At 46.5% G+C, this 25,000-nt stretch overlaps 2 protein-coding genes across 5 annotated transcripts in view; both read left to right on the top strand.

Annotated features, from left to right (window-relative positions):
• Window positions 1–4,511, top strand: part of anxa14 (annexin A14) — an 11,730-nt gene extending 7,219 nt beyond the window's left edge. For all 4 annotated transcript variants that reach the window (XM_054745389.2, XM_015974211.3, XM_015974212.3 and 1 more), the window contains 3 exons: window positions 62–117; window positions 4,038–4,145; window positions 4,230–4,511. In XM_054745389.2, coding sequence (XP_054601364.1) covers window positions 62–117; window positions 4,038–4,145; window positions 4,230–4,289 — 224 coding nt within the window. In that variant the 3' untranslated portion in view covers window positions 4,290–4,511. The remainder of the gene's footprint in view (window positions 1–61; window positions 118–4,037; window positions 4,146–4,229) is intronic.
• Window positions 4,512–6,797: 2,286 nt separating this feature from the next.
• Window positions 6,798–14,543, top strand: LOC139064234 (uncharacterized). The gene is made up of 2 exons (XM_070547327.1): window positions 6,798–10,257; window positions 10,331–14,543. Exon 2 carries the CDS (start codon window positions 13,736–13,738, stop codon window positions 14,342–14,344), a length of 609 nt encoding a protein of 202 aa, XP_070403428.1. The 5' UTR covers window positions 6,798–10,257; window positions 10,331–13,735; the 3' UTR covers window positions 14,345–14,543.
• Window positions 14,544–25,000: the final 10,457 nt, after the last annotated feature.

The raw sequence follows: 25,000 nt of genomic DNA, 5'->3' as shown, positions 1-25,000 counted from the left end.
TTGAAGTTTTGATGTCTACAGATGAGGATTGGATCCTGATGTCCTGTTTGTGCCGAAACAGTTCAGTGCATCCAGAACCCAGAGGTCTACCTCGCCAAGAGACTCGCCACCATGAAGGTAGGTCCTGAACTGGACCCGAAGCCATCTTTATCTCCAGTCAGTGTTTTTGAACTGGGCCAGGTCTGTTGATGCTCACGTTTTTCAGATGAGACGTTTGAGGCAGGGATGCACCGATACCAGATATGTACAGATTACAGGCAGAGGCAGACCGATATGTCGGGCTGATTTATACCACTTTTTCTTCATTGGCCATCGGCTGAAATCATTTTTAAAAGCCGATAAGAATAAAAATCAGGCACCTGTGTGGCCGACTGCCTCCACTACTAGACTGCAGAAAGGACCCGAAGGACCACGACACACCGTTTTTTAAATGTTAGTTTTATTTAAATAGTAAGAGATTTATTGACTTGTTTCATTTAAATTGCACACAGTGAGCGTTCAGTTGTCTTTCACGATCAATGTGCTACTAAAACCTAAATATGGACCTTAACTCGTTCACTGCCAATGACGACTTGGCATTTTTTTACTGTGTGGACGTCGGACGAGCCCCCACACCGTGAGAACAAACATCTCAGCTCTAAAGCCGATCTTCTTCCGCATACGTCACACGTCACGTGATCAGGAAGCAGAACATCCATGTGTTAGGAGATCGTTTTGGGCCGCTGTTGTAAAAAAAGTGAGGCGCGAACCGGAAAAGCTTCTGCCGATCACAGTTCAACAACGGATTATGAAAGAAAGGATGACGCTCGAAACGTGCGGATTCTTCCTGATGTAAGAGGTGAGTCTCCGCTTTGTTTTGGTTGTTTTGGTGTCGACATCATGCTAGCGCGCAACATTCTGTGACTCTTAAAAAAACAGTAAAAACGGTGAAAAACGCTGGCAGCGAAAGAGAATTGGCTTTAGATATCGGCCATCGGCAACCAAATTCTTTAGAAATCGACATCAGCCTTCAAAAACCATATCAGTCGGCCTCTAGTTATGAGTACAAGTACTTAGTTTTGAGTACTTCCCAAATACTGTTCTGAATACTAATGAATGCCATTGAACTCCTGTTCTATTTTCACAGGAACCTTTTCTGGAAAAGCTGCTGCGTTTTTAGTGTTTTATGCTTCTATAGAACCGACCTGTTCAACTTTCACAACTTTGAGTTGACCATGCTAGCTTAAACTCGTGCTAGCATCACAGATTACTATCGTGTACCAGACAGTTAAAGTAGTATCGCTCAGTTACTCGTTAATATCCGTTCACCTGACCTAGTTTAGCTTAGAGAGAGATGCCTGTCGACCGGTTCTGGAGCTCATGCGGGCTTCTGTGGGCTGGATCCGACCCAGACACCAGTGAGCCAGTCCAGCTGGGATTTTTAAAAGCTGTGCATGATCTTCTCCTGGAGGTCCACGGTGGTTCTGATCCGGTTCCGACCCAGAAACCAGCTGGACTGGCCCGCTGAGCTGCGCATCTCTTCTGGTGGTCATTCTGACCTGGTTCTGGCCTGGTTCTGACGGTGATCCCAGCTCCAGAAATCTGAATTTAAGTTTTTAAGTGACCAAACATCACCTTCTGGAGTATTTTCCTTCTGGTAAGTTACAGATGGTGTACGTTTATTCATACATCGCTTCTGTCCTTCAACCGTGACACACACACACACACACACACACACACACAGATACACACACACACACCAATAAGCTAATGCAGGCGCGCTGACACACAACACAACTTCTCCTGCTACACTTCTATGGGATGACTATTTTGTTTTACTAGAAAAACCAACAAATAAAACGTTTACCTCATCCGGACGTTTACATCCGCTCACGCCACAAACAAGATAGCCGAAAATGTCCGTTATGCAGAACTGCAGCGGCAACAAAATGTCTTGGGTCTTTCATATAGATCAAAACCATTCATAACGTTGATTTTGTCCACATTCCGGTCCCCGGCGTCTTCATAAAGCGTATCCCTGTGTATTCCACATCCTTTTTGGGATTTCATAATGTTGTTTAACACGTTCTTTCACCCAAATCTCGTTCTTCTCTATGACAGTGCCGTTTGTTTCATGGTTTGTTTACGCTTGTCAAACTTCCGACATGTCCGTGCGTATCCCAGAATGCTACTGTAACGACACTATGTATGTACACTATGCATAATAACGTGTGATCACAAGCCCTATAAGTGCATCCCTAGTTGGTAGCTTGTTACAACCCCGACACGTGTTGTTAAAATGTGAAGGAGGGGTAACATTAAAAACATGACAGTGGAGTTAAAATGGGTTTCGTTGTCATAAAAGGTTCTAAAAACAAGCGAGCAAACAGATTGAGAGCATTATTAAAATAATGCTAAACAATAACTCTCAAAAGGGTTAACATTAAAATATCAATTACCAACATTTAAAACACTTGGTTGAAACTTATGTTAGAAGTTTTACTGAACAGAAGGTGTTTAAAACCAGAGTCAATAAAGTTGCATCACCAAGTTAACCTTTGCAACGATCCCTCTCGACCACTCAGAGCTTTAAAAAGTTTAAGCTCATCAACTCGAAGGGGTTTAAAACGACGCGAAGCCTGGAGGACAGCAGAGCGGGTCGTCAGAGGGATTCGGCCCAGGTGTGCTCCTCAGCAGCCTGGAGGAGAGGAGGTGGAGGAGGAGCGGTGTCAGGCTGGTCACCGGGGCTGGGGCTGGGAGATCCTGACTCCTGCATCTGAAGAGGCCAGGCTGGAGGCCGTAACACCCCCACACATAAAAAAAAAGAAAAATGATAAAAGTTAGTGAAAACACACAAAACCAGCTGTTAAAAGTAAGCATCCCATACTAAACGCTAAGAGAGCCCCGATATAAAACCAATAAAGCAGGCTATCTGAACCCCTAGTTTGTTTGAGTTGTGTTTCTGGGCTAACGAGGCTAACGAGGCTAACCTGCCTAGCACAGCTAAAGATAAATAAAAGTCATTCCTGTGAGTTGGAGCTATGCAGCTCCTTGTTTAATCACAAAAGAACTGAGGCTGACGTGGTTTTCCTGCTCGCCTGTGTTGGATGTTAGGAGTTCTGCATCATTGTGGGTCAGCATCTGCACTGCGCTGAGTGGGCGGAGCCTGCTTTTGTTAGGAGGGAAGCTGCTCCTGACAGAAGGAGCAGACCTGGAGCTTCTTCTAGTGGGAGATTTCTCTTCTTCTGTGTATTTTATACATTTATTTAATGTGGGCTCTATTGTGAGAAAGTACAGAACTTGAAGAACATTGTCAAACAAAGTAAAGTAACTTTATTAATCGCTTCAAAGAGTACAAGAACATAAAAATACTTCTTAACTGTTGTAATTCATCATTTGTAACTTGACTCCCCTCCAACATCATGTATTTATCAAACTGACTCAGGGTCAGCAGAACGTCCATTGTAACTAAAACACACAAAAACATATAAAGCATGAGAAAGCTTTCCATTTACAGTTGAAGCATCATTGGTCCAAGTGGTGTTTATCTGTAGGGGGCGCCACCGAATCAAAAATCTGGTGTTAGTGTTTCTTAGCGCTGAACTCACTTCTGTTGGTGTGGTTCTGCTGAACCAGGTCTGTTACCCACTTCCATCCAAACATCAAGCTTCAACCCCACAAGCTGGGTTGAAATATGCAACGTCATCCAGCGTCATCCAGCTGATGAATAACAGATCAAACAGCAGAACGTTTGGGACGGTTTAAGTTTCTGGCACCAGTTCAGCCATTAATCTGGTTAAAATTTAATCCTGACGAGTTTAATATTTAGAAATCTGCTAATTCCATCAGCGTGTGTAAACAGGAAGTTCCCCTTCATGTTAAACTCACTGTTCGTGTTTATCTTCTGAATCATTCTCACATTCTGTCCTGAAGCTTTGAAACGTTCCCGTTCCCTGATCAGTGTAATGATGATGTCTTAGGATCGTTATGTTCGGCTCTAGTTGCTGGTGTGAACACACACCTGTTAGAAACCTGATGCACACGGTTTCCTCCTGCAGACGCCGCTGGTGCACGGGATCATGGTGTCTCACAGCGAGGAAGACCTGCTGATGATCCGAGCGGCGTTCCTCAAACTGACCAAAAAGTCTCTGTACTCCACCCTGCAGGTCCAGACTCACACACACAGCCTCGCCCCACAGCAGAGGGAGTCTGCATCTGCATCACACCTGCTGTTTTTGTTCTTGTTGCAGAACCATTTCAAAGGAGAACATCTGCAGGCTCTTCTGGCCATCTGCCGATCCGAAGATTGAGTCTGATTCTCCTCATGAAGCTTGATGTTTATACTTTATCTAGAAGTGTTTATAAGTCTCAGAACCCATTTGAAAGCTGCTCTTTGATCTGACTTCTTCTGCTTTCAGACACATCTGTCCTTACCTTCTTGATCTTCTGAAGCAGCATGTGGTATTTTTCTGAATAACTTACTTGAAGAATGACTTTTTATTCCGCAATAAAGAACTTTGTGCCACAACTTATTTAGTACGTTTTTTATTTCTTGAATAAGATTATTAACATTTAGAAAGTGCTTTGACATGATTTTGACTTTAAAATGTTCTGAATCTGATTCGGACTCAACAACAGATCCAGATCAGTATTTTGGTTCAGGACCAACAGCTAAAATATTCAGTCTTGTCCTCCTTTGGGCCAGTTCTTCAGCAGGTCAGGAGTTGAGACTTTTTCATGACCTTCATTGAATCAGAGAATCCCACCAGCTTCTCTGTGAAAGTGGTCTAAATGTCTCTAATGGTTGAAGCTCAGAGAAAGACCGTGAACAGGAGAGATGCAGCAGAAAGCTGGAGAGACATTTTCTGTCCTGAATTTGAACCAGTGGTTGGTGAACCAGTGGTTGGAGGACCAGTGGTTGATGAGTCAGTGGTTGGTGAACCAGTGGTTGATGAGTCAGTGATTGGTGGACCAGTTGTTGGAGGACCAGTGGTTAATGGACCCGTGGTTGATGATCCAGTGGTTGGTGGACCAGTTGTTGGAGGACCAGTGGTTAATGGACCCGTGGTTGATGATCCAGTGGTTGGTGAACCAGTAGTTGGAGGACCAGTGGTTAATGGACCCGTGGTTGATGATCCAGTGGTTGATGGACCAGTTGTTGGAGGGCCAGTGGTTAATGGACCCGTGGTTGATGATCCAGTGGTTGGAGGACCAGTGGTTAATGGACCCGTGGTTGATGATCCAGTGGTTGATGGACCAGTTGTTGGAGGACCAGTGGTTAATGGACCCGTGGTTGATGATCCAGTGGTTGGTGGACCAGTTGTTGGAGGGCCAGTGGTTAATGGACCCGTGGTTGATGATCCAGTGGTTGGTGGACCAGTTGTTGGAGGGCCAGTGGTTAATGGACCCGTGGTTGATGATCCAGTGGTTGGTGGACCAGTTGTTGGAGGGCCAGTGGTTAATGGACCCGTGGTTGATGATCCAGTGGTTGGTGGACCAGTTGTTGGAGGACCAATGGTTAATGGACCCGTGGTTGATGATCCAGTGGTTGGTGGACCAGTTGTTGGAGGACCAGTGGTTAATGGACCCGTGGTTGATGATCCAGTGGTTGGTGGACCAGTTGTTGGAGGACCAGTGGTTAATGGACCCGTGGTTGATGATCCACTGGTTGGTGGACCAGTTGTTGGAGGACCAGTGGTTAATGGACCCGTGGTTGATGATCCAGTGGTTGGTGGACCAGTTGTTGGAGGGCCAGTGGTTAATGGACCCGTGGTTGATGATCCAGTGGTTGGTGGACCAGTTGTTGGAGGGCCAGTGGTTAATGGACCCGTGGTTGATGATCCAGTGGTTGGTGGACCAGTTGTTGGAGGACCAATGGTTAATGGACCCGTGGTTGATGATCCAGTGGTTGGTGGACCAGTTGTTGGAGGACCAGTGGTTAATGGACCCGTGGTTGATGATCCAGTGGTTGGTGGACCAGTTGTTGGAGGACCAGTGGTTAATGGACCCGTGGTTGATGATCCACTGGTTGGTGGACCAGTTGTTGGAGGACCAGTGGTTAATGGACCCGTGGTTGATGATCCAGTGGTTGGTGGACCAGTTGTTGGAGGACCAGTGGTTAATGGACTTGTTGTTGATGATCCAGTGGTTGGTGGACCAGTTGTTGGAGGACCAGTGGTTGGTGGACCAGTGTTAGTGGTTCTGTTAATTGCGATACCAGCTGTAGAAATGGTCATCATCCCAGTAAAGTTTGTTTGTGCAGCATCTGGAGGTGGGGGGTTTTCCCTAGGTTTTGCTGTAGGTGTTGTAATTGGTTGAACCTAGTGGATAAGGAATCCAGTCAGTGCATGAAAAGATTACTACAGAGTTGACAACCTGTCTCAGGACACATATGTGTGACCTTCACACAGAGTTAATGATTTTACAGGAAAGGCTTCAGGTAATAATGACGCGTTCAGGTTTGTTTTCAGGTGTGGCCTCAGACACGGACCAGTGTTTCTCCTTGCTTTTAGGTGAAGGACACTTGGAAAACTTTTTAAACCTAATTTAAACCCAGCAGCAGCTTTATTCACTTTAAAGCTGCCAAACTTCTGGAACCACCAATGTTTCATAAGAGCATCACAGAGTGCCGTGAAAACTCAAAATAAAGCATCATAACCTATTTTAACAAGAGAAGCACATTTCAGGTCATCTGTAGTTTTTCCTGGTTTTAGGATGAAAGTTACCTGAGGAAACACCTGCAGAGCCACGCAGAGCAATCCCAGACCCAAAGTCCTCATGATGAAGAACCAAAACGATGAGATGTCGACCTGCTGCAGAGAAAAGCTGAAACACAAACAGGAAACTCCTTTTTGCTGCTTTTATATGAACCGATCACGTCTCGGGGAGGGGGTTGGAGCAGGTTTATGAGGCTAACTGTTTCCAGGAAGCTGTTTTAGTCACTGACATGAGAAAAATCCCCCTTGGTGTACATTCATAAACTTTTATTATTAATAACTAAAATATTTTTGTCATGGAATTTCCCAGCAGAAATCTAACTCCTCTAAGTGTTAATGATCAGCTGTTGAATTCAAATTAAACCTTGTCGTCGTCTCTAAGGCTGAGCCCGGCCACCCTACGGAGGAAACTCATTTCAACCGCTTGTATCCGCGATCTCGTTCTTTCGGTCATTACCCAAAGCTCATGACCATAGGTGAGGATTGGGACATAGATCGGTCGGTAAATCGAGAGCCTGGATTTCTGGCTCAGCTCCCTCTTCACCTCGACAGATCGGCTCAGCGTCCGCATCACTGCAGACGCCGAACCAATCCGCCTGTCGATCTCCCGATCCCTCCTACCCTCACTCGTGAACAAGACCCCGAGATACTTAAACTCCTCCACTTGAGGTAGGACTTCTCCCCCGACCCGGAGTTGGCAAGCCACCCTTTTCCGGTCGAGAACCGTGGTCTCAGATTTGGAGGTGCTGATCCTCATCCCAGCCGCTTCACACTCGGCCACGAACCTACCCAGCAAGAGCTGAAGGTCAGAGCTGGATGAAGCTAGGAGGACCACATCATCCGCAAAAAGCAGAGACGAGATTCTCCTGCCACCAAACTCGACACATTCCACACCACGGCTGCGCCTAGAAATTCTGTCCATAAAGGTAATGAACAGAACCGGTGACAAAGGGCAGCCCTGGCGGAGTCCAACCCTCACCGGGAACAGGTCCGACTTACTACCGGCTATGCGGACAAAAACTCACGCTCCTCTGGTAAACCGTTCTTTGTCTCACTCTTCACCCAAGACCAATTTGTCATGGGAGACCCTACCAGGGGCACAAAGTGCCCCAGACAACATAGCTCCTAGGATCATTAGGGCACTCAAACTCCTCCACCACGATAAGGTGACAGTTCAAGGAGGAGTTCAAATCAAACCTGTTGATTTAAAATGACCTATCAGGTTAAAGGTCACAACAGCAGAAGGTCAGCCCTGATTTCACCACGTTTCAGGCTGAGAGACAGGGTAGGCCTATCAAGAACTGCTCTGGAGTGGTTCTCCTCTTATCTTTCTGAGCGCTCCTTTTCTGTGGCCTTCTCCAAGTTTAGGTCCTCCACCACCTCCCTTACCCATGGTGTCCCACAAGGTTCTGTGTTGGAGCCTCTGCTCTTCCTCCTCTATCTGCTTCCTCTTCAGCACATCCTGAGCTCCTTCAAAGGAATCTCCTACCATCTTTATGCAGATGACATCCAACTGTACATCTCCTTTAAGCCCCATGAGATGTCTAAGCTGCAGCTGTTACACACCTGCTCAGACTCTATCAAAACCTGGATACTGGGAGCTTTCTACAGCTGAATGGCCTACTTACCTGTTCTGATTTAAGATAAACTACCGGTCCTGGTCTAAGGTAAACTACCTGTCCTACAGTCAAATAAACTACTGTAGCAGTTCTAAACTCAAGTAAACTACCTGTACTGATTTAAAATAAATTACCTGGCCTGGTCTAAGATAAACTACCTGTCCTGGTCTAAGATAAACCACCTGTCCTGGTCTCAGCTGTGACTCTTTACATCCAGGTGATCTGAAGAATGAACAAAGAGACCAACAGACTGAAGGAAGTGAAGGTGTGACACTTTCCACTGGACACTGTCGACAAATTGATGGTGAAGCTGGATTCAGTGGTGCCGAGGGTCTGGTTGTTGTAGCTGGTGGTGCTGTTGGTTATACTGGTGTTGTAATCATTGTTGTTGAATAAGTTTGTTGTTTTGGCGTTGGTGGTTGTGGTAGTTTTGGTGGTTCTGGTAGTTTTGGTGGTTCTGGTAGTTTTGGTGGGATTGGTAGTGATGGTGGGTTTTGTGGTTGAGGTGGTGGTCACGGTGGTGGTGGAGGTGCTGATTGGTGTAGTGGTTGTGGTAGTATTGCTGGCGGGTAAACTGGTGGTGGAGTCATCGGTTCTGGTCTGAATGAGGACAGAAGATGCAAACAGATTGATGATTGTAACGCACACAGGAGTGAAACTCAGGCCCTCGGGCTAATCTGGCCTGCGGTGTATTTAGGGTGACCATGTTTCCATTTCCTAAACGAGGACGGGGATCTGTGCCTACCGTTGACATCACACGTTGGTGTGGGTTAGGCTTAGATGCGGCACTAAGTCTTTGAAGGTGATCTGAATTGCATCAAATGTAATAAATATTGTGTGCATAACTTGCTGCTTTTTACAGGTAAAAAGGTGTCATGGGACAAGTCTACATACATTTTCCTTTTCAAACTTTTGTTTTAGACTTTTTAATCTCATTTTACTGCATATCTTCTCAATCCTCCAGAAAAGTTACTGCCTATCTTACTTTTTTACCTCACGAGTTAATTTTGAACCAAGCAGATCAAAGGGATCTACCCACTGCAACAACAGCACCGTACGCATCAGTGAGGTGAAGTCACCGGAGCATAGGGGACGAACCCTTCTGCAGTAGTGGAGCGCGTCAGGCACGAATAAAAGACAGAAAGTACCAGAGAATATGAGCGGACGCAAACGATCGTGTTAATAAAAATGTTTTAGGTGCGCCACTTTGAGAATTAGCCGTGCGAAGGACGCAGCTGCCGGGAGCGCTTAAATAATCCGTGCTCAACTGTGTGTGGTATTTATTTTAAATGCTTTTATTACGATTCTTAGTGGGCTTCCTAAACTTATTTAGGCGTGGCTTTTTCTGTCTTATTACTCATAGCAACAAGTAAACGTCACGTAAAACGTTGCCTCGTGAGTTCTGTGCTGCCGTTTACGTGTTTTATGATCACAGCAATTAACCGGCTAAGCTGTATTTAGTTTTTCAGCAATGGATGATCAATTGTCAGATCACACATAAAAAGCACTTTGGACAGATCCTGAGACGCTCCGGCCTGACATATTTATTTTATTCACGGAAAAAAATCAGACTAGTGATTTCTCTTGGCGTTCAGTTTATACATTCAAACAGCACAGCACTCTATTTAAACTACTTACATGTAAATCTGTTATTTGTCCATCCATCCATCCATTTTCATCCGCATATCCGGAGTCGGGTTGCGGGGGCAGTAGCCTAAGGCGAGAGGTCCTGACTTCCCTCTCCCCAGCCACTTGGGCCAGCTCCTCCGTGTCATGTTGTGGGTAATGTACTCCACCCAGGACATGAAGAATCACACAAGAGGTAAGTAAAAATTACAAATGTTTTATTTTAAGGTGAACAGAAAAAAGAACTAGAACTAAGGGCGCTGCTTCTGTGAACAGGAACAGGATGGTACTGGAATCTATGAGGATAATAACAGAAGGTAAGCGAGGCCAGAACCAGAGAACCAGGAGAATATGAGTCCGTGACTAAAAGTTCTTACGGTCCACAACCAGGATTAGAGCGGAGACGAACTGGAAGAGGTTGGAACTGGTGAGATGGTTCTGAGCATGGGCAGGCGTGGAGAAAGGAGGCCAGAGGATCCTTGAGTGACGAGACGTGTGACAACTCCAGGCAAGGTAGGTGGTGCAGAACAAGATACTAGAACAGGAGACACAAAACTTCATTAGATCAGGATCACAGGAACAACGGCGGATTCAAGGCTAGATGCTACCCATGTGAGAGTATCAACCGGCACTGGGGCTCTTCTTCTTCATGTCCGTTTAAATGGCGGGTGGCAACCAAGGTGCATTACCGCCACCTACTGTGCAGGAGTGTGAGTCAGAGCGAGGAGAAAAAAAAACTAAATTCTATTAAATACCTTAATTTTCCTAAGAAACTCTAGCACCAGTTTATAAATGGACTTATTGCCATTCAACAACGTTCTCAAATCCCAAACACCATATCCTTTATTTTTCAACCTATCTACAAATTCACCCCTAATTACTGTATACTTACTACAAAAACACAAAACATGTTCTACCGTTTCCTGTCCTGTCCCACAATCACAAAAACCTGTTAGATGTTCACCCAACATATGCAAAGTGCTGTTTAATCCCGAATGTCCTAATCTCAATCTCGTTATTATTGTTTGTTCTCTATTATTTAACTCCTTAATCGTCATTTTACCTGCTACTGTCTGTATATTAAATAAATGTCTTCCCTTTTTATCCCTTACCCACATGTCCTGCCATTCATTCATAACTCTATCCTTAATCAGTGACTTCACTTCGTTGCTGCTAAAAGGGATCGGTTTCACTGCTTCTAACTTTACTGCTTGCTTTGCGTAATAATCTGCTAATTCATTGCCTTCTATCCCTCTGTGCGCCGGTACCCACATAAATCTTATTTCAATCCCTAAAGCACACAACCTAAATAGGCATTCAAATATTTCTAGAAAAATATCAACTCTATTTTCATTTGTTCTTGAATTAAGTGCCAACAAAACTGACAAAGAATCCGTACATATTATACAATTTCTAAATCTAGTTTGCTCAATCCAATCCAAACTAAAATAAATTGCCAGCATTTCAACTGTAAAAACTGACATACCATCTGGAGTTCAAAATTTCTCCGGCACTGGGGTTGAGTCACGCCACTCCTTAAATCCACTGCACCTCCAATTAGTGGAATTCCCAACAGCTGAGATGACTGCCGCGCCCTCTTGCAAACACAGAGCTGACACACCTCACCAGTAGATGGAGGCAAACCGTGACACTCCGGGGGAATCCCAAAGGGTTCTCTGGCCAGGTCCGGTAAGAAGTCTGCTCCGACAGCTTCTGGCATTTTTAAAAAGTATCCCAGGGGCACGGTAAGGGTCGGAAATGTTTAGTCTATTTAATTTCTGACTATATAAAATGATTTCTTCAGTTTTAAAGTGTGAAGTAAACTCCTACGAAGTAAAATCCAAGCCGATCCTGTTCATTTTGTTTACGTTTGTTGCCTGCCAACATGGCGTCTGCTCTCTGAGAGTCATGTGACGTCCGGAGCTCTATAAAGGTGGAAACTGGATTTTTTTCAAGCCTGGATAAAAACCCGGATATTTTCATCAATATAGGATCACCTGTAAACCTGTCTCTGTCCCCATAGTAACAGGTGTTGTAAACCTGTCTTCATCTCCATGGTAACGGGTGATGTGAACCTGTCTCTGTCTCCATGGTAACAGATGCTGTAAAACTGTCTCTGTCTCCATGGTAACAGATGCTGTAAAACTGTCTCTGTCTCCATGGTAGCAGATGCTGTAAAACTGTCTCTGTCTCCATGGTAACTGGTGTTTTGAACGCATCAATCTCCAGACTAAAATCTGCTTCCAAATCAGAGATGAACTCAGGTAAAAGCCGAAGCTTTTGATTGGCCTAAATCAGAGACATTGATGCTGGACAGAAAGAGTCCATGTTGTCGTTGTCTCTGAGTGAGACCGGTTCAGTCTCTTTTATGATTCAACAGATCCTGGACAAGCCCCCAATTTCTCACCAACAGCTGTGAATGAATAATGGGTTCTAGACGCTCCCAGAAATAATCCTCCATCTAAATCTGGTCTTCATCTCATATTAATAACTCAGTAGATCTGATGCTGATGGAGCTTCTACCAAATTTCAGCAGCAGCTTCAGTCCGACAGAAGCTTTAAGCTCCATCAGGCTCAGGTCTGCTAGAAATCTGCAGCTCTGGATTGTGATTGGTTACCTGATGTTTCACCTGTTTTTAATGAAACCAGCTGACTGATGATGACCATCTAAAGTTGGTGTGTGAGGTTGAGAGGTTCCAACTAGATAGTCGGACTCACCTCAACGCATGGCTCTGGCTCTGGAACCAGTTTCCTTGAGAGGGGTTGGACTTTCTACCAACCGGGAGTTGCTCCCACTGAGAGGGGCCAAGCAGGGGTGGGCATACTAGTTGCCCCCATCTTGGTGCTTGTACTTATTCTGGCTCTTGGCGGGTGCAGACACTTTTTTCCTCCTCTCCTCCATATCTTATCCTCAAGGCCTTTGTCTGTCTCTGTGTGCTGGGTGCACAGCTGCTTCTGCATTTTTCTGGAAACTGAAATACATTTCAGCTGGTCTCTCAATGCGATTGATAAAATTTTCTGAGAGGTTGAGGACCAACAAACTGTAAGACAGAGTGGAAATGATCTCCCCCAAAACAATTTCTAATCGGAATCTGGTGCCCTTGAGCCTGCAAGGCTCCAATGAAAACTCCCCCCTCAGAAGATATGTGGAATGTGCTGTCGCTATGGCAACTCAACTCTGCCTCCTTTCCCAGCATGAGCGGGAAGGCCGCCGAAGCGTCCAGGGTCACTGCAACCCTCCAACCCTCAATGCTCCTCCCCCTATCCACACTGAGGTGACATGTGCTGCTTATTGTGGCTGCAGGAACTGAAGTGGGGATAGTCCCAACCCACCACCCCACCTAGTGGACACTTATGTTGTGTTGTCTGAAATCTGTTGCATTTCTGTCTGAGGTGTTTTCTTGCAGAGCAAAGCTGCCCTCCCTGTTGAGGGTAACTCTAAAGTGCCTTTTTCCCCCTCCACCTGAACCAATCCTCATGTAACCCTCTTATCTCTATTAAGGTAGCACGACTCAGGGTTGCGAAGGACCACAGTAACCAATTCCAGTCATGTGTCTTGCCCATGTATGTCTGATCTCTGAATTGTGTGTACTGAAACTCTAATTTCCCTATGGGATTAATAAAGTATCTTTGATAGATTGATTTTACCCCAGTGAATGAGAGGGTAGCCTCCCTCTGCCTACATGTGGGGGGACGGGTTCTGACTGTGGTCTGTGCTTATGCACCAAACTACACTTCAGACTACCCACCATTTTTGGAGACCTTGGAGGGAGGTGCTGGAAAGCGCTCCTTCCGATGACTCTCTCGTTCTGCTGGGGGACTTTAACGCTCACGTGGGCAACGACAGTGAGACCTGGAGAGGTGTGGTTGGGAGGAACGGCCCCCGATCTGAATTTGAGTGGTGTTTTGTTTGTGGACTTCTGTTCCAGTCGTGGGTTGTCCATAATGAACACCATGTTCAGACATAAAGGTGTCCATATGTGCTTTTGGCACCAGGATACTTTAGGCCGCAGGTCGATGATCGACTTTGTTGTTGTTTCATCTGAGCTGCGGCCGCATGTCTTGGACACTCGAGTGAAGAGAGGGGCGGAGCTGCCAACTGACCACTACCTGGTGGTGAGTTGGCTCAGATGGTGGGGGAGGATGCCGGTCAGACCAGGCAGGCCCAAACGTATCGCGAGGGTCTGCTGGGAACGTCTGGCAGAGTCTCCTGTCAGAAGGAGCTTCAATTCCCACCACCGACAGAACTTCCAAAATGTTCTGGGGGAGGCGGGGGACATTGAGTCTGAGTGGGCCCTGTTCCGTGCCTCCATTGTTGAGGCGGCTGACCAGAGCTGTGGTCGCAGGATCGTCGGTGCCTGTCATGGTGGCAACCCCGAACCCGCTGGTGGACACCGGCCTTAGGGATGCTGTCAAGTTGAAGAAAAAGTCCCATCAGGTCTTTTTGGCCTTTGGGACTCCAGAGGCAGCTGACGGTTACCGGCAGTCCAAGAGGAACGCGGCTCGAGTGGTCGCCAAGGCAAAAACCCGGGCATGGGAGGAGTTCGGTGAGACCATGGAGCAAGACTTCTGTACAGCTTTGAGGAGATTCTGGTCCACCATCCGGCGCCTCGGGGGGGGGGGGGGGGGGGGGGGGGTTTGAAGCAGTGCGCTACCAACACTATCTATAGCGGGGATGGTGTGCTGCTGACCTCTACTCAGGACGTTGTGGATCGGTGGGCAGAATACTTCGAAGACCTCCTCAATCCCACCGACACGTCTTCCAGTGAGGAAGCAGAGTCTGGGGACTTTGGGTTGGCCTCTCAAATCTCTGGTGCTGAGGTCACTGAGGTGGTTAAAAAGTTCCTCTGTGGCAAGGCTCCAGGGGTGGATGAGATCCGCCCGGAGTTCCTTAAGGCTGTGGATGTTGTGGGGCTGTGTTGGCTGACGCGGCTCTGCAATATTGCGTGGGCATCGGGGGCAGTCCCACTGGACTGGCAGACCGGGGTGGTGGTCCTCTTATATAAAAAGGGGGACTGCAGGGTGTGTTCCAACTACAGGGGGATCACACTCCTGAGCCTTCCTGGTAAGGTCTATTCAGGGTTCTGGAGAGGAGGGTCCGTCGGATTGTTGAACCTCAGATTCAGGAGGAGCAATGTGGTTTTGGTCCTGGCCGTGGAACACTGGACCAGCTCTATACCCTTAGGGGGATCCTGGAGGGTGCGTGGGAATTTGCCCAACCAGTCTACATGTGTTTTGTGAATTTGGAGAAGGCTTTTGACCGCGTCCCTCGGGGGGCCCTGTGGGGGGTACTCTGGGAGTATGGGGTACCAGTCCCTCTGATACGGGCTGTTAGGTCCCTGTATGACCGGTGTCAGAGCTTGGTCCGCATTGCCGGCAGTAAGTCAGGCTGGTTCCCAGTGAGAGTTGGACTCCGCCAAGGCTGCCCTTTGTCACCGATTCTGTTCATAACCTTTATGGACAGGATTTCTAGGCCAGCCAAGGTGTGGAGGGCATCCGTTTTGGTGGCCTGAGGATCAGGTCTCTGCTTTTTGCAGATGATGTGGTCCTGTTGGCTTCATCAGAACATGATCTTCAGCTTTCGCTGGAGCGGTTCGCAGCCGAGTGTGAAGCAGCTGGGATGAGAATCAGCTCCTCTAAATCTGAGACCATGGTCTTTATTCGGAAAAGGGTAGAATGCCTTCTCCGGGTCAGGGATGAGGTCCTGCCCCGAGTGGAGGAGTTTAAGTATCTTGGGGTCTTGTTCATGAGTGAGGGAAAACTGGAGCGTGAGATCGATAGGTGGATTGGTGCTGCATCTGCAGTGATGCGGGCGTTGTACCGGTCTGTCGTGGTGAAGAGAGAGCTGAGTCAGAAGGCGAAGCTCTCAATTTACCGGTGGATCTACGTTCCTACCCTCACCTATGGTCATGAGCTTTGGGTAGTGACCGAAAGAACAAGATCTCGGATACAAGCGGCCGAAATGAGTTTTCTCCAAAGAGTGGCTGGGCTCTCTCTCAGAGATAGGGTGAGAAGCTCAGTCATTCAGGAGGGGCTCGGAGTAGACCCGCTGCTCCTCCACATGGAGAGGAGCCAGTTGAGGTGGCTCGGGCATCTGGTCAGGATGCCTCCTGGATGCCTCCCTGGTGAGGTTTTCCGGGCACGTCCAACCAGGAGGAGACCTAAAGTTGGAGGAGCCCCGGAGGAGCTGGCCCAAGTGGCTGGGGAGAGGGAAGTCTGGGTCTCTCGCCTTAGGCTACTGCCCCCGCGACCCGACTCCGGATAAGCGGATGAAAATGGATGAATGGAAGATTATTATTGTTTAGATTGTTATATTTTTGAATGAATTAAATATTTTAGAAACATTCAGTCGGGTTTTAAAACGATGCACTCAAACCTCATCGATGAAGGTCCTAGTCCAGTGTTGCCAGTCCTGTCGTGGGTTGTTTTGGCCGAGGGGTCACCGTGATCCTTTCAAGGCAGACGGTGGGGAATAAAATTTCTACCTGGTGTTTCTGCAGCCAGTCTTGACGTGAAGACTGATGTTGCCTTCTGCTTTGATGCTCGTGTTAGTGCTGTGGTATCCTCTTCCTTTTGTCATCCGAGACGCTTGGCTGAAGTAAAGCCGTTGCTGAGCAGACGGGATCTTCACACTGTTGTCCATGCTTCGTTACCTCGCACCTTGACAGCTGAACCTCTCTTATTTGGTGTAAGTCAGGGTACTGTTTCTCGGCTGCAGCGACATTCTTGGAGGTGAAAATCATGTGACACCAATTCTGGATGCTCTACTTTGGCCACGTGTTGGTGTTCGAATTAGTTTTGAGATGATTTTAATGGTGTTTTAGCTGCTGAGAGGTTTATTGCAGCCATAAATTCCTGCTCCGACGCTCCGCTCTGAGATCCGACCGCTGCTTTTTGCTTCCAGAGCTCGGCTGAAGTCGAGAGGGGATCGGACGTTCTCAGTGGGGAACCCCTCACCTGTTAGGCTCTTCTCATCAATAGACCTTCTCTTATCATCTGGCTTTAGCTCTGTGGGTTAGCTGTTGCTGATATTTACACCCTCTTACCTTGTCATTGTTACTTTGTTGTTTCATTCCTCCATTGCTTTAATCTGGTTTAATCTGGTTTAATCTGTTTTAATCTGGTTTAATTTGTTTTAATCTATTTTAATCTGGTTTAATCTGTATTAATTTGTTTTAATCTGTTTTAATCTGGCACTTTGGAGACACGATTCATGTCTGTGAGGTGCTCTAATCATAAATGTTGTTGTTCTTGTTAACTTTTCCACAAACAGGAAAGACAAGCTTGAAGTTGTATGGTTTACATCAGATTTATGTGGATCTGACGTCCTCCTCGATGGACACAAAGACAGACGTCCTAACAGACGTGGGACAAAGCAGACAGAGAAACACGATCCTGGAGCTCAATCAAAACCTGATTTGAATTTCCTGTTGGTTTGAATAACAGGATTTTTATTTTCCTAGCTGAGAGTCAAATCAGCAGCAGGCTGACCCGTGTGTGTCCTTCAGCCTGGTGCAGAACTCTTTTCCTCTGTTTGAGCTCATGAAGAGGACAGAACAGCTGAGTTAGAAAAGAGACGATCACTGGTTTCAGGGTGAGATCTTAGTGGAGACGTCTGAGGACGTGTGAGGGATTCCTGCTCTGCAGCGACGTGAATCATTAATGTTTAGATTTGGTTTCACAAACAGCCAATTTCAGCCGTCCAGCAGGTGAACAGTGCCCTTGAGGCTAACAACAATAACAACAATAACAACAACTTCACATCAGTCATGGAGAGGAGGGAACAAGGAGTGGACGGTAGAGGGGGGACGGGTGCGGGGAGGGTGCTAGTTTAGAAGATGCTCTCTGAAGAGCAGGGTCTTCAGGAGTTTCTGGAAAATTGAAAAGGAAGCTCCTGTTCTGGTAGAGCTTGGAAGGTCATTCCACATTTGTGGAACGATGCATGAGAAGAGTCTGGATTGTCCTGAGCGTGGTGTAGGCACTGCTAGCCGACCATCCTGTGATGACCGGAGTGGCCGGGCCGAGACGTAAGCCTTTACAAGAGGATTCAGGTAGATGGGAGCCGTACCATCTCGGACTTTGTATGCTAGTGTTAGCAGTTTGAATTTGATGCGTGCTGCTAGCGGTAGCCAGTGGAGCTCCATGAACAGAGGGGTGACGTGTGCTCTTTTTGGCTGATTGAAGACCAGACGCGCCGCTGCGTTCTGGACCATTTGAAGAGGTCTCCCAGTCCAGCCTGGAAGACCAGTTAGAAGGGCGTTGCAGTAATGGAGGCGGGAGATGACAGTAGATTGCACCAGGAGCTGGGTGGCATGTTGTGTTAGGTATGGTCTGATCTTTCGTATGTTACACAGCGCAAAGTGGCATGAACGAGTATCAAGCTTGCTTACGCACAAAACGGGGTCGGAAAACTGCGTAAGCAACTTTCCACGCCAACTTTGGGATTTATGAAAGAAAACGTAGCAGAAAAATGTGCACAACTTTAAGTAGACTAAGGACCTGGCTCACACACCTGCTGGACATGGAGAGCACCTGCAGTGCTGCTGCTGAGAAGATACAGTTATGAAATCCTGCAGCATTATCACTTGTACACACACACACACACACACACACACACACATGCACACACACACACACACACACACTCACTCACATGCACACACACACTCAAACACACACACACACACACAAACACACACGCACACACGCACGCACGCGCACGCACACACACGCACGCACGCACGTGCACGCACGCACGCACACACGCACGCGTGCACACACACACACACACGCACACACGCACGCACGCACACACGTACACACGCGCACGCACGCACACACACACACACACGCACGCACACCCATATGCACGCACACACACACACATATGTGCGCGCACACACACACACATATGCGTGCACACTCATACACACACACACACACACACACACACACACACACACACACACACACACATACACACACATGCTCACGCACACACACACACACACACACACACACACAGCCTGAAGTGCAGAACATCAGCAGGGGGACAGATTGAGACAGAACATCATGCGTGTGTGACAGTGTGTGTCCTGTCACTGTGACCTGATTGATCATGTGACCTGGCTACTTGTACAGGGGAGATCTCTGTTTGGGTGACTGGTTGGTGCGCGTGACGTTCACCCGGGAGTCTGGGGATCGAATCCTGATTGGACCATTATTTATATCCACCACAGATCTCTCTGAAGAAGTCAGCATTGACGGCTTCAGCAACGCTGTGCCACTCCGTGGATTTTCTCTTATTTGTTTTGCAAAAGCACTTCCTGTCATTTCTCCACCTCACCCACAGGTACCTCAACTTCTGCTTGTGAAATAGCGCTTCCTTGATCTGCCTTGATCTACGGTCGCCATGTCATTGGCGGAGCGCTGCAACAGCCGGCTTATGTATATGCATGAGGTCCACAAGGCACTTTGCATTGACCATTTATGGCAGTAAGTGGGCGTGGTGAGGGCGGGATGTGACTAAAAAGCAGCTGAGAAACATTCTCATTAGTCTCCGATTCATGAAGCGGAGATTGCGTGCAGCTGTGCGTCCTCCATGTTTGATAGGTCACACACCTGCTTGGCGTAAGTACTTTTGTTTTGCTGAGCTTAAGTACGGTTTTAGTAAGGATTCTACGCCATGTTTGATAAATGAGACCCCTGGTCTATAGGGCCTTACATGGACAAGCACCATCTTACATTGGTGACCTTCTTAGTCCCTACACCCCCAGCAGGTCCCTGAGGTCCAGTGACCAAAGCCTACTGGTTGTGCAGCACCAGGCTGACCCCCACTTTCCACCAGAAGTGAAACCTTCCTTTGGTTCGGCTGCAAAGTGTAACATTTAGATGCATCCCATAGGCTTAAGGTCACGTTGCTCATGTTTGGAGTCTATTTTTATGCATTACGCTTCCAAAACACGTTAAACTCCACAGTCCAGGTTCAGCCAGGCAGGAAGTCAAACATGGAAACGGTGTAGACAGGGTCCGAAATTAACACTCGCCACTCGCCAAATGCGAGCAAATTGCTTCACCTGGCGAGTAAATGTTTGCACCAAATTAGTTATGTTTATCAGTCATCTTCCATGGATTTCTGATGCTCCTCCCGCCTGCATGCAACGTACACAAACGTACGCGAAACGTGAGCGCTGCATCCAACGTCATTTCCACCTATCCCATTCAATCAGTTTATCAAGTTAGCGGTTAGCTTCGTGTTAAAACTAGCGGTGAAATGTGGCGGTTTTTAACTGGAGTCAGCCAGCCTTCCAAAAGAAAACTCATCGAACTGGAAGAAAAACCACCAGGACCAGTGGCAACCAGAAGATTTTGTGAAAAGTGGCGAACTGGAGATGGCGGAGTCGTGAGACACTGGTTACATTATGATGGCCACGTAGCGTTGCTGCCTTTCACAGACAACTGTCCCTCGGCATTCTTCAAATATCCAAAAGATGTCCGTACTTCCGACTTTGTCTTCTTTGAGGGATAATAAATGTCCTGAGTGCCGTCTCCTCCTGCCATTATTTCAGCTTTAGCTTAAAGAAAGTTTTGGTTGTAAACAACAAAGTGCGCATGTGCCGCCGGCAACTTCAGCCGATGATACGGTGGCTGGTAAGGGTCACCGCGCCTACACCGCAGCCACAGTAATCCACCGAGATAATATATATATATATATATTTAAAACAAGACGGTTATTATTTATTGTCAACTTTTTTACCGGGGTTTACCGCTACACCGGTTACCGTGACAACCCTAGCCCTGACACACTTTCAGATCTTCTCATGGTGCAGCTGTGTTCTCCAGAGATCAAGGACTAGGACCCAAATGAGGCTGTAGTGCTTTGGCACAAAGACGGTGTCAGAAGCAGGAGGCCAGACTTCATGGACAGAGAAAACAAGGAGTCTGACTAGATTTCAATGAAAGAGTTCATAAAAACATCTCTAAAAATAAATAAATAAATAGTAAAAATGACAAAAGAGTTGTTTTCCTTATTAATTGATGTTTTATTTATTTTGTCACTCTGTTTGGAATCAACATAACATAGAATAACATGCTTTAGGTAGATCTAAATCATTTAGAGTTTTGGCCGGTAGATTTTCATCATCTACCAGCCAACTTGGCCGGTGAGTAAAACATTTAATTTCGGACCCTGGGTGTAGAACATCCAGAAACTTTCAAAATAAAAGTCACCTCAGATTTCCAAATACTTTAACAAACCACACAGACTATCTGTTAAAGATGCTTTTATTCTGACAACAAACATCCAGAATCAATAGCTGCATCATTATTTTAAAGTTTTCATAAACAATCATCAGTAACAGTGATAATAACAAACAGAAGAAGGTGTACATGTGACTGCATTGTTTAGGAAACATGGATGTTTACAGCTGATAAAAACAAACAACATCTTCAGTGAGACTGATGAGAAAACCTGATTCCACATCAACAGATCATCCAATCAGGACTCTTCAGGCATCAGAGAAAACATCCAACATGCTTTTGTTTACATGTTTGTTTCAGTCAAAATATAATAAATTCATCCACCAAATAAAGGCATTCAAGATTTCCTCACAATTACTCATCCTGATGTGTATACTTTACCATCAGGTGAGACTCACACACAGCTCAGGTAAACTACCTGTCCTGGTCTAAGGTAAACTACCTGTCCTGGTCTAAGGTAAACCACCTGTCCTGGTCTAAGATAAACTACCTGTCCTGGTCTAAGGTAAACTACCTGTCCTGGTCTAAGATAAACTACCTGTCCTGGTCTAAGGTAAACCACCTGTCCTGGTCTAAGGTAAACTACCTGTCCTGGTCTAAGGTAAACCACCTGTCCTGGTCTAAGATAAACTACCTGTCCTGGTCTAAGGTAAACCACCTGTCCTGGTCTAAGATAAACTACCTGTCCTGGTCTAAGGTAAACCACCTGTCCTGGTCTAAGGTAAACTACCTGTCCTGGTCTAAGGTAAACTACCTGTCCTGGTCTAAGGTAAACCACCTGTCCTGGTCTAAGGTAAACTACCTGTCCTTGTCTAAGGTAAACTACCTGTCCTGGTCTAAGGTAAACTACCTGTCCTGGTCTAAGGTAAACCACCTGTCCTGGTCTAAGGTAAACTACCTGTCCTTGTCTAAGGTAAACTACCTGTCCTGGTCTAAGGTAAACTACCTGTCCTGGTCTAAGGTAAACTACCTGTCCTGGTCTAAGGTAAACTACCTGTCCTGGTCTAAGGTAAACCACCTGTCCTGGTCTAAGATAAACTACCTGTCCTGGTCTAAGGTAAACTACCTGTCCTGGTCTAAGGTAAACTACCTGTCCTGGTCTAAGGTAAACTACCTGTCCTGGTCTAAGGTAAACCACCTGTCCTGGTCTAAGGTAAACTACCTGTCCTGGTCTCAGCTGTGACTCTTTACATCCAGGTGATCTGAAGAATGAACAAAGAGAGCAACAGACTGAAGGAAGTGAAGGTGTGACACTTTCCACTGGACACTGTCGACAAGTTGATGGTGAAGCTGGATTCAGTGGTGCTGAGGGACTCGTTGTTGTAGCTGGTGGTGCTGTTGGTTATACTGGTGTTGTTATCATTGTTGTTGAATAAGTTTGTTGTTTTGGCGTTGGTGGTTCTGGTAGTTTTGGTGGTGGTGGTCGGGGTGGTAGTGGTGGTGGGTTTACTGGTGGTGGTGGTTGTGGTTGTGGTGGTCGTGGTGGTGGTGGGTTTAGTGGTGGTGGTGGTTGTGGTGGTCGTGGTGGTGGTTGGTTTAGTGGTGGTGGTGGTGACTGGTGTGGTGGAGGTGGAGTTGCTGTCTGGTAAACTGGTGGTGGAGCCATCGGTTCCTGAGCTGGACATATCTGCGGTCTGAATGAGGACAGAAGAAGATGGAATAGGTGAGTTCACCTAAAACCTGTCTCTGTCTCCACGGTAACAGATGCAGTAAACCTGTCTCTGTCTCCATGGTAACAGATGCAGTGAAACTGTCTCTGTCTCCATGGTAACAGGTGTTGTAAACCTGTCTCTGTCTCCATGGTAACACATGCTGTAAACCTGTCTCTGTCTCCATGGTAACAGATGCTGTCAACCTGTCTCTGTTTCCATGGTAACAAGTGATGTAAACCTGTCTCTTTCTCCATGGTAACAGATGCTGTAAACCTGTCTCTGTTTCCATGGTAACAGATGCTGTAAACCTTTCTCTGTTTCCATGGTAACAAGTGATGTAAACCTGTCTCTGTCTCCATGGTAACAGGTGTTTTGAATGCATCAATCTTCAGACTAAAATTTGCTTCCAAATCAGAGATGAACTCAAATATAAGCAGAAGCTTTTGATTGGCCTAAATCAGAGACGTTGATGCTGGACAGAAAGAGTCCATGTTGTCTTTGTCTCTGAGTGAGACAGGTTCAGTCTCCTTTAAAGAGCAAGTCACCCCCAAATAAACTTTTTTTTTGCTGATAAACTAAATAAACGAGTGTCTAATCGTGCTGCAGACACGTGTCGTCAATAATTTGGCACTTCAGTGCATCTTAGTTAAAATTTAAATATTCTGCCTAAAACTGGCAGTGTTGTGCCGTTGTCAGGTAAAAACTCTGCACTGTATTTGAATTTAAATCTGCCACTGCTATTGGCTAAGAGGTATGCTATGAAGTAAACTGTTACATTGTGATGTCACAATGCTGTCGTGAGCCTGTGTGTGTGTGTGTATTTGTTAGCAGCTCCGCCTTCTCGATCTGCCAGGCAACAGCATTTGTTGCATTTTTCAAACATGAAGTGGGAGTGGAGTTAGACTCTGGTAGGGGTTGACTTGCTCTTTAATGATTCAACAGATCCTGGACAAGCCCCCAATTTCTCACCAACAGCTGTGGATGAATAATGGGTTCTAGACGCTCCCAGAAATAAGCCTCCATCTAAATCTGGTCTTCATCTCATATTAATAACTCAGTAGATCTGATGCTGATGGAGCTTCTACCAAACTTCAGCAGCAGCTTCAGTCCGACAGAAGCTTTAAGCTCCATCAGGCTCAGGTCTGCTAGAAATCTGCAGCTCTGGATTGTGATTGGTTACCTGATGTTTCACCTGTTTTTAATGAAACCAGCTGACTGATGATGACCATCTAAAGTTGGATTGACTCCAGCTATGACCAGGAGGTCACCTGGAAGATCTAGTTGGTGTTCCCAGTGTTAGATTCTGCTCTCTCCTTATCGACACATCAGCAACAACACCTCTAAAATCAGATTATTTAAATGAACGAATCAAATTCATTCATGTTGACGGGGACAATCCAACACTTCATTGTTTTGGTTTCTGCTGCTGGAACTAGATGATTCCAGCTTTGGTTATATTTCTGTGTTTTATTCTCTTTTCTGGTGGACAATGAGACTAAATCTAACATCCATGAATCAAATCAAGAAGAAAGACAAGAAACCTGTTGAATAAAATCTCCTGACGGAGGAGAAGATCTGGCTGCAGACGCTTTTTAGTGAGGAGGAGTTCTACCTGAGTGTCCACAGTCCAGCAGGTGAAGGACGTCAGCAGAAGCAGAGACAACAGCTCCAGAACCCTCAGCTTCATGCTGGAGGTGTGATGAGCTCCTGGCTGACAGACTGCTGGTTGTGCAGATCTTTATGTTCTCTCTCACACACACTCACACACACACTCTCTCACCAACAGGTTCAAATGGTGTCCAACCTTCCAGGAGAGGGTTTTATAGCCCAGAGCTCACCTGATACCTGTTTCCAGCCAGGAAGGCTGAGTCAGTCTCCACCCTAATAATGAAGCATGAATGCAAAACGAAACACGGGTGGATGTGAGGGATACCTGGAGCCACCTGGAGCTGACTCACCCTGGAAAAGCTCAGGTAGGTTTCTACACGGTAAACCACTGTGATGTTGTTTGTGTTGTGTTGACGCGTCACATTTACTCTCATGGCTTAGTCTCTGTTGGACTTTTTAACCCCTTATGGCCCTGAATCCACATCCAACCCGTCTCCAGAAGGAGCATCAGGATTAGTACCTTCATATCCTGTAAGTGTCT

Source organism: Nothobranchius furzeri, chromosome 19 (assembly GCF_043380555.1).
Source record: "Nothobranchius furzeri strain GRZ-AD chromosome 19, NfurGRZ-RIMD1, whole genome shotgun sequence".
NCBI lineage: Eukaryota > Metazoa > Chordata > Actinopteri > Cyprinodontiformes > Nothobranchiidae > Nothobranchius > Nothobranchius furzeri.
The sequence above is the reverse complement of the archived record's forward strand: the minus strand, read 5'-3'. Positions and strand labels throughout refer to the sequence as shown.